The sequence below is a fragment of the Caloenas nicobarica genome, chromosome 2 (genome assembly GCF_036013445.1).
Source record: "Caloenas nicobarica isolate bCalNic1 chromosome 2, bCalNic1.hap1, whole genome shotgun sequence".
NCBI lineage: Eukaryota > Metazoa > Chordata > Aves > Columbiformes > Columbidae > Caloenas > Caloenas nicobarica.
The window spans coordinates 90,881,723-90,891,891 of NC_088246.1; the positions used below are offsets into that span (position 1 = coordinate 90,881,723).

At 45.2% G+C, this 10,169-nt stretch overlaps 1 protein-coding gene across 4 annotated transcripts in view; it reads right to left on the reverse strand.

Moving 5' to 3' along the window:
• Window positions 1-8,619, reverse strand: part of TENT4A (terminal nucleotidyltransferase 4A) — a 61,357-nt gene extending 52,738 nt beyond the window's left edge. For all 4 annotated transcript variants that reach the window (XM_065629604.1, XM_065629603.1, XM_065629602.1 and 1 more), the window contains exon 1: window positions 7,495-8,619. In XM_065629604.1, coding sequence (XP_065485676.1) covers window positions 7,495-8,315 — 821 coding nt within the window. In that variant the 5' untranslated portion in view covers window positions 8,316-8,619. The remainder of the gene's footprint in view (window positions 1-7,494) is intronic.
• Between the last annotated feature and the right edge of the window lie 1,550 nt (window positions 8,620-10,169).

A 10,169-nucleotide genomic window follows, 5' to 3' on the forward strand; every position in this document is an offset into this window, starting at 1 on the left:
TAATGGCTGGATGTTCTTTGAAAAAGTTGCATTATAAAAATCTAGAAAATAAACCAATCTATATCTCCAAGTTAATAGATTGCCAAATAGATCCGTTACATAAGCTTCTGAACAGCTCTACATTACTCCTGACTTACGCTGCTGGACTTCACCACAACACCAAGAAAACATCACACAATTATTTTGTTGCATCAGTGAAGGAGCATACCATATGTTAAACCTTGGAACTGAATCAGCAAGCTCGCTATGCCAACAAATAGAACCGCTAAACACTGAAATTCCTGTCTTAATACTATTCTTCTCCAAATGCCCAAAGATAGCAAGCGATTAACATCCCAGACAAGTCAGAAAGGTTGCAACAGCAGAAACACATTAGTGATGAGAGACTAATTATGACCATGTAGATCAGGTATGCATTACAACAGGTTAGGCACTGAAACATTTAAGAGAAACAACTCCTGACATAATCTCAAGCAGCAGAGTCTAATTCAAAATGCATCAAAAGCACCACTAGCAGCAAACCCTGCACATTCAAAGTCAGTATCTCTGCAAGGCAACAAAAGGTAGAAAAGCCTTTTCTGGATTTAAGTGCTGTATCTAACCAGATATTAGGGAAAAAAGAGCTGCTACTACTTTGTCACAGGATTCCATCAGATGTCATCTTCAGAAACCCTGAAGTGATGTACAAAGCAGGAAAAGAGGACTGGAAGATTAAGGATATCAAAAAGGATTATGAGGAACAACTTAACGAGATGCAAACCTATGCTTGAGAAAGGATAAAGTAGCTCAGGAGCCCAAAAATCTGCTTCTGTTAAGTGAATTAAGTGATCAGAACAGAGGAAGTTAAGTGATTACAACGCATGACAAGTACAGAAGCTAGTGTTGGGGTTTGTTGGTTTTTTGTGGGTTTTTTGTGTGGGTTTTTTTTTTTTTGTGGTTGTTGTTGTTGTTTTGGTTTGGTTTTGTTTTTTTTTTTTAATCCCTCAGATGTTGCCCTGATCCCTAACTATACAGGGAGAACTTGTCCCACACCAGCTTTTTAGTAGAAAATACTTCACAGCAAAATCTATTCCTGGTGATTTGGTATCCACCAAAAGCAGCACTCACTTGATACTGCATTTGTATCAGAAGAACATTAAGCAGCAATCTCTTCTTTTAATCTAAAAGCATTAGTTTTGACATTGATAATAGTCAAACTAGTCAAAAGTAGAATTAATGCAACACATGAAGAGTTATCACTAACTATATCAAGATGTCAACATAGCTTTCGTAAACAGAAGTAATGTCTTAAAGAAAACTATTAGGAATTATTTGCAAGAATCAGTGAACCACAAAGGAAATCCTGTAATCTACTTGGATTTCCAAACGGCATTTGATAATGGTCCCACATGTCCTTACAAAGATTTAAAAAGAAACAAAGCTGACATGGGATAAGAAAAAAAGACCTTCATGTAGATAAAGAACAGTTTTCAACAGAAAACAAGCAGCTGGAACTCTTAGATTCCACATTAAAGAAAAGTCACCAGTGAAGCCCCAAAGTGCCCTACGCTAGTCAGCACCCTTGTAAGTGATGTGGCAAGGGGACAAAAAATAAAGCAGGAAAGTCTGAGACTGCAAGGCTACCCAGTATAAGCCAGCTCAAGAACTGCAGACGGACATTAAAATACAGACTGCACAATGGAGTAGCAGGCAGAATTTGAAATAGGATAACTGTAAGCACAAGAGGCACACGAGAAGATTTTATCTTTATGAAGATGCAAGGAGGGGCTATAAGAATTCTGCTAAAAGGTCTGTTCAACACTCAGTGCCAAAAAATATGGGCAAGTCCCCTATTAGTAATCAGGAAAGAAAGTACAAGATAGAACAAGACAGCCCAAGATGTAGGAATACTGTGACACTATGACACACAGGTCTGGTTTATCTGAGTCCTGAAGATACAACAGAACTTTAAAGCATACAGAGGTGATAAAGATCTAGAGGCAGGAAACAGCTTCAATGGAAGGAACAATTAAATAGACTAGAAAACAGACAACTGCCAGGTGATTCAACTCTTCCCTCTTTCAGGTCAGCTGCAGAGAACACACACAGGCTTCCTCATTAATGCATAGACCTGTGGCTGGCAGCAACTACAACCTTAGTGACAGCCTCAGGACAAAAAAAAAAAAAGGACCTTTACATAATGCATAGCTTAACCGAGGAACACCTTGCCACAGGACACTGCTAATCCCGGAAGCTCATACCAGCTCAAGATGAAACAAATTCATATATAAAATCCACAATAAGCTTAACAATGCACTGCCTGTAGCCCCAGGTAGTCCAGGAACTATCAATCATTGAAATCTGAAAGATTATTGCAGGAAATATCACCACGGGCTCATGTTGATATATTCTCCTCTCAGCATTTGGCATTGACCTCTAATGGTCTCACCCGGTACAGCTGTTTGTTTTTAGTGCTAATTATCTCTACTGCCAAAGCCTAACAAGTGTGAAAAGCATCATGAAGCCAATGCCAAGATTAAACTGCTCCAAACGTGTCCCATTCTCCTTCACACACAGATGTGAGCAGCTGTCATGCAAAGCTTTCTCATGTTTTACTACTGTAGCTCAAGCCTTTCTGACCTCTAGTACTATGTTCTCTCTCAGGTCTACTGCTGCCAAAATATTTCTTTCATTCCATTAGTGAAAGCATCAGTCTCTAACTCCATGCTAGACATTCACTTCACCAAGAGCTTTTGAGCTTTACCTACTTTAGTCAACTTGGTCAACCACAAAAAAGAGATGCTCTGTTCTTTTGATAATCCCTCCAGCAGCTACCCTTGAACTCTGCTGCGTACCAACCTTTAGGCATGAAAACAAACTGTTCAACCACATCCTGATGCTCTCTCAAGTCTCTCTCTGGATATTGACTATGACTAACAGGCAACTACTCCTGCCCTCTTTCTTGTGTACTACAGTATATAACTGCCTCCTTCTGCCCTGATCCTAAAGCCAGATGAAACAAGAATGGAGTATACATTGCCAGCACTGCCTGCCTCTTACATTAAGAACTTCACTACAGGTATCTACATAACATTGCAGGTAACAGACAGCAATGGTTTAACAGATGAAGGATAGCCCAATGTATTGATTCTTTATTATAAGGTATTAGAGCAAGACAGCATCATTAAGTACAGGGAAGAGTTAGAATACCACCCTTGGGAATCCCTTAAAGCCTTTGCAAGCGTTGGACACCTCAGTGCAGACAGTAAAGGTTTCACAGAGTTTCCAAAGTCTGCATTTTTTCAACTCAGCCAAAGTACAAGAAAATAAAATTTGCAAAGGGGGCTGACAGTGTGGCATCCCTTCACAGTGATTCGCATTGTCCAGCTCTGACAGCAGCATAAGCAGCAGCAAGAGTTGACAAACATGGAACTAGAGCTATGGAAGTTCTTGAATGCAAGACATTTAATAGTGCATTGCACAAAACTTAGTAATGGAATTTATCTTGGTCCAAGTTCAGCAATATAGCATGAAAGAAAAAAAAATACAACAACACTGGAATTAGAACACTTCAGTATACAGCTGAAGAAACAAGCAAAACCTAATATAGACTTCATATACAGTAACACCACCACATCTGAGTAGCTACAGAAATGAATCTCTGGACACCACTTTTGGTACACAGTATCCTTCAGCTGCCAACTGGTGAACACTGAGGTAAGTCTTCTGGGGAAGCATTGTCATAAGCTTAGCTTGCTTATGCGAACTCTCTCCAGGTATGTGCTACTGTCACCAGACAATGCTGTCCTGAATCCTCCCTCAGCCTAACCACATGTGGAGGTGTTTGCGCTCTTCTGCTCTACAACAGAAGTTTTGTGTCATTATCAAGAGATGGTTACTACTCATAAGCTATTCCCTATGTCTTAAGAGAAAGTGCCCTGTTAGCTTCATACCCAGACAATGCAAGCCTAGCAGTAGAGTTTTTAGTAAAAAATTTAGAATAGCTTGATGCCATATTTTGAAATAAAACTCCAGCACTTTTAAACCCTCTGGATGCTTAAATTTGTCAGACATATTTAAAATACTGACTTTACAGAAACAGAAGTTATTACTTTGATGTACAAGTAAGACAGACCCTAAGATGCTAGATGTCATTTAAAATCATTTAAGAGAATCTTTTACAGTAGCAAGAAACTACATGTCGTTCTGCAGAGTCACAACAGTTTGAGCTAACCTCATGATATTAAAGGACACTTACCTGCATCACCTCTGTAATTGATCATTTTGTCATCTCTACTGTGCTATACTCCTAATCTAAACCTAAAACATTTAAGAATTTACACTGCTGCTATATTAATCGCTTTGTTCAAACACTGGAATAAATATGGCTTCGTTCTCCTCACTCCTTACTTTCCAAAAATCTGGGAAAAGATAACACAGGTCAATCTAGAGCATCCTAAAGCATAGATTTAGGATGATATCTAATCAAGCATGGCTATTCAAGCTTACATTTTATGAGAGGGAGAATTTCCTTTACAACACAAAGATGGGCATGCTACTGTCAGAAGGTGGTAAAAGCAATAGGTGTGAGTCCACTGGAAAAAAGGAACGCTGTACATAAAACAGAGCAAATCACAGCCTTTACAACATAAAGTACTCCTAACGTCACCACATCTACCATCACAAAGCCACTGAGTATGATCCATTTGAAAAAAATGGTGACAACTTGCACTGCTACAGACCATCTCCAGCTCTGAACAAGAAAGCGAGGAGAGCACAGTACTATTTCAAAGCATGCAGGCACTTTATCAAAAGTACTACAGCAGCCTGCAAGAAGGCAAAGAGGTTACCCTTCTTAGTCTGCTATCAAAAGACACTACAGTAACACTGTGAGCTACTGCATATCACTTAGAAATTTCAGCACGTTATAGAAAAACATTCTGCAGAGAACAATTTTCATAACAGAGTAAGCTCTAACATTCATGCATAAAATGAGCACAAGATCATCAATGATCGAGTCCTTCTTCCTGTAATCTATGTCCAAAGCAGACTGCAACTGAAGATTGTAAGGATCACATTCTTTGACAGTTGCACACACCAGTTTGACACCACTGAGGATGCTCTGTCACTCAACCATCACAGTTACGAAGTGATGCTTCAGGACTGGGCTGACAGTGCCAAGTAATACCAAGCAACAAATCAGGAACATAAAGGATCCAGAAGAAACTTCTGTAGGGATCTGTTCCCACCCCAGTCTTCTCAGTGTATTTTTATTTGAAAAGCCAAATAATACACCAGCCTGGCTTCAGGAAAACGAAGTTAAACTCACCAGTAGCCAGGAATTACTGCAGTAGACACCTAAAGCCACTCCACTAACGACAATATTTCTGTTATTCCAATCATGTAAGCACTTAATAAAAAATTCTCACACCAAACAGAAAATTGTTTTAGAATACACGCTCGTCCAATATTCACCTTGAGTAACAGAACTCAAAGTTTAAGGCAGAAACTGCTTCTCATATTTAAGTCTATGGTCTCAACTCCCATGCTCTCTTTCAGCACTAGCTCCCTGCTACTCTAAGGAAAGCTATGACATTTCTACAGTTATGCGACACTTAATGATATGACAAATTAATCATGAAACAGTCTGGAATTATGGGATCACACATGCTGTAGTTACCAGTGTCTCACCCCTAGCATCAAGTCTCACTGTAGTAATACAAATCCTTGATAGAAGATCAGGAAACACAGATTCCACTTTCAAATCACTTGTCATTAACTCATCAGCAAAATAACAACTTGTATTATGAAACTGAATAGTGCAATTGAAGCTCGGCTAAACAATCTTCTTGTGTATGGATTCTCTATAAACACATACTTGAAGAGTGGCATAATCTTTATCAAAGGAAAGCCAACAGAAAACAAACGGGCAGAAGATGAAAAAGAAGGATATGTGACCGGCATAGGTGGTGCTACCTAACAACCAGAGAACAGAACCTGCAGTGCCTGGATTCGATTCCCAGGTTTGCCAAAGACCTGCTGGGTTACCTTAGGCAACTCCCTCATCCACCTGCCTGGAGACCTACCTCAGTGACACTGACTTGTCTTACATACATAAATTAAAATATTAATTCAGTGTTCTACTGCATCCTATGGAAATAAAACAAATTCAGACTATTTTAAAAATAACGTTGGAATTTGAGACATACATCTTATTAATACAGGACTGAAAGCTTATGACACCTCTTAAACATCCAAATCCTAGATTCCTGTAAGCAATTTTCATTGTCAGTGTCAGTTTGGAATTAAAAAGCAGTAGTCACAAGTCTTGTCTTCTCCAGGAGAGCCTATGGTTTGCAAAACCAGAACTTTAAAAACATATTTTAATACTTCTGAATAACTTTAATTCACTCAGCACCTGGCAGTACCACCCAAAAAAGAAACGTAAGACAGAGTCCTTAAGTTAAATCTCTCAAATTTTCCAGCTGTGAAAGCGTACCTTGTTATCTTTATCTATTTCCTTCTACAAATATGCAGTGCCTTTACTCCATGGGCATCCAAAGGTCTTGGATTTTAGGAGTTCCAAGAAACTATTTTTGAAATGACATCAGAAATCTGCTATGATCAGTCAACGCAGCTAGCACTTTTTCCATTAATAAAATAACTTTACCATTAGAAAGCAACGTTTCCCCTTGATCAAGTGTCATATAACAGCTGAAATATAGAAACCTCATGGAGCACTCCAGAAGTGCTTTGTTCAAGTTTGGTCCCTTCTACATGCCTGTCAGACTAAGCTGAATAATCAGCCTTACTAAGTATACATTTATATGAGCAGGTTATGGGCACAGAATATGATAAGCTTCATGTAAGTGTTCTCTTTAGAAAGCCAAGAGTTCAGTTAAGATACTGGCTGGCTCACTCTACTCTAGAGATAGAACATTTCCCTCAAAAATGTTCTGAGACCACATTGACTTTCATGCTTATTTCAGCCAGAACTGGGCACTTCCCTTTCAAATGATGTTAACACTCTCCAAAGTAAACAGTCTGCTACAGCCTAAACAGAGGCATTTAAAAATTAGTGCAACACTCTTCTTTGAGCTCCTGTGAACTGAAGCCTTTCACTTTCCCCTTACAATTTTAATTGATCCCTAGGAAGCTGATAGCATCCCCCACCCATCTCTGCTTTAACTACTGTAGGTGGCCTGACATCTTCAAGTCTCAACCTACCACAAAGCAATGCCTATCCCCCTGTACCTATGGGTTCCCAGGCCCTGCCTGCATCACTGCTTTGGCCAGGAGCCACCCAGCTGGCACGGGCCAAGGTGATTTACAAAAGAACATGGTTTTGTGCTCCGCCATCCTGTATCATCAACCTCGCTGCCACAGCGGGCTCCAAAGGAATTAGTGTGACGCCAACCCACCCACCCCCGCGCCCGAGGGGTGGCCGCAGGAGAGGCTGCCGAGGTCCCCCTTTCCTCTCGGGCTGCAGCAGCCCCAGAGGCCCCGGCTGCTCACCCCTGCACGCCCGGGCTGTATTTCCTGGTCTTCCAGGGTGTGCCGGGGCTCTGCAGTGCTGGCTGAGGCTGCTGCCGCTGCTGGTGGGGGGAGTTGTTGACGGCGACGCCCCGGCTGCCGGAGAGCAGGTAATTCATCCCATAGGTGCTGGCTTTATTCTCTCGTTTCCTCCGGCCCGGGTGGTACTGGTGCTGCTGGGGAGACGCCGGCGGCGGCGGGTGGGGGCTGCGAGCCAGGTGCGGGGGCTGGTGGTGCCCGTTCACACCGCTGTTCACTTTGTTCTCGTGGAAGTTAAAAAACTCCCCGGGTCCGGCCCCGCTGCCCAGCAGCCCGGGAGGAGCCACCGCCGCCGCCCGGGGGCCGCAGGAGGAAGAGGAGGAGCCGCCGCCTCCGCCGCACGATCCCGAGGAGGAGAAGCCGGGGCTCTCGGTGCCGGACTCCACCGACGAGCAGGAGGACGAGGACGACACGGAAGGCGACTTCTGCAGCCGCCGCCCTCCCTCGCCGCCGTTCAGCGCCGCGGGGCCGGCGTTGGCAGCGGGAACCAGTCCGGTCAGCAGGGCCGGAGGGGACGGCGAAGGCGAGGGCGGCGAGGAAGAGGAGCAGCAGGCGCTGCCGCCGGGCGCCCCGAGCCGCACGCAGCTGTGGCCGCGGGGCGGGGAGGCGGCGGAGTCCAGCGCCGGGGAGTTAAGGCAGAGGTAGTGCGGGAAGCTGGCGCCGCCCCGGCCCCCCACACCCTGCGAGGTCTCCCAGATCTGCATCCACAGCGCATTCGCGGGGCCTTTCTGCTCGGGCTGGATCCAGGCCACGCGGGGATCCATCCACGCCCGCCCGCCTCCGACCCTCACGGCCCGGCCAGAGCGCCGCGCCCCCGCCCGCTCACCGCCAGCCGCGCACTCCCTCGCCTCAGCGCGCCGGGCCCGGCAGCGGCGCTAGACGCGGGCCGGGAGCAGCAGCATGTGTCGCGGGGAGGAGGGAAGGAGGGAGGGCGGCCGCAGGCGGGGGGCAGAGCCGGGCGAGGCGAGGCGAGCGCGGCTCGGGAGGAGCGGAGGCGGCGCAAACTGTACCCGGCCCGGCGCTGCCCGGAGCGCTCCCCTCGCCGTTCCAATGTGGCGTCCCCCTCGCCAGGGCCAGAACCGGGACTGCGCATGCCCCGCAGATTTTAAACCTCCACTGGAGACGGCCGCCCTGGCAACCGCACATGCGCGCTGGCCGCCCCGGGGGGGCGGGGCCGGGCCCGCCGAGGCCGGTGGGAAGCGGGAGGGAGAAGGACGTCGGAAAGGCTTTCCCTCGCTCCGGCGCATGCGCGCCTGGCGGGCGTCGGGAGGGTTCGGAAGCGTTCGGAAACCCTCGGAAAGGTTCGGAAGCCCTCGGAAAGCTTCGGAAGCCCTCGGAAAGCTTCGGAAACCCTCGGAAAGCTTCGGAAGCCCTCGAACCTCGAACTCGTGCAGGGGTTGAGCAGGGCAGTGCTGGCCCCCCGGAGGAAGGAGCAGTCCGGGGTGCACAGGCAGAAGGACGCGGTTGGTGCGCAAGGGGAGGCTCTGCTACTTCTCTTTCTAGCGCTAAGACAGTACCGTGGAGTACTGTGTTTCTACTGGACGCTCGGGTCTTTACTGAGTTTGAATCCCAGGGGGTGTCTCTAATGGGTGGGTTTCATGTGCCGTGATCACGCTGGGCTGGGATCGAATGCAAATACGCTGCATTCCAGCTACGACAGCCCTCCGGTGCAGTTGTCTGGTACATCCTGGGTGATCTAACAATTTACTGCCACAGGGGAGGAGAAAAGGAGAGGTCCCACCCTCCGTAATCCCGTTGCTCCCTTTCTTTCTGCTCCTTTGCACAAGCCCTGATATGGATCAGTGAACCAATTTACTTTATTAATTCAGCAGAAAACTGCACTAGGAAGAAAAATAATAGTTTTCAGCAGTTCATTTTGTAGGAGCTTTGTCATCAGAACTGGTACTAAGAAGGGGGTGGAGAATGAGAGAACAATACTCATTTGTTAGCAGAGGACAGTTGTATTTGACACAGCTGTATTTTCTTACTGTACTTTTAGACTTCAGAACAAGCCTAATGTTTATTGTTGGAAGTGATTTAGAAAGAGCAAGTCATCCATTTGCTTTTGTTAAGAAACAGATCTGTTTCCAGGAATAACAGCCAAACTACACAATAAACTAAAACCAAACCACATGAAAGAGCTGTTAAGCTTGTCTCGTATAAAACCATATTCGCCAGAATTTCCATCTGATGAAACCAAAGTGTCCTTCTAACTGGTGTGGTCAACCAAGTATATGCATCTTCAGCACAGATTTCAGTGACTTGAATTATGGATAGCAGTCCTTGGTTTTACAGCTCATCTTCCCAAAGGATTTTGGATATTTTTGGTTTGGTTTTAATTGAATTTGAATGGAGACGAATAAACAGGTCGCTCAACTCGGTTCTTCTTGTATAAATGCTACAAGAAGTAAACCACAGAATTATACTGTCTCTTTCTTCTTCTAGCCCTGAATACTTTGCATTCTTGTCTCTGCGATGGCTCAGGTTCAGCGAAGGGAGTATTTCCGCAAGCCTAGCCAGTGCCGTATGCTTGTGGTTAGAGTGGTTACTTTGTAGATTCAGTTTGAAGTACTGAGGATGCTGAGGAAGCCATGGAGCCCAGATTTCAATCTTTTTTA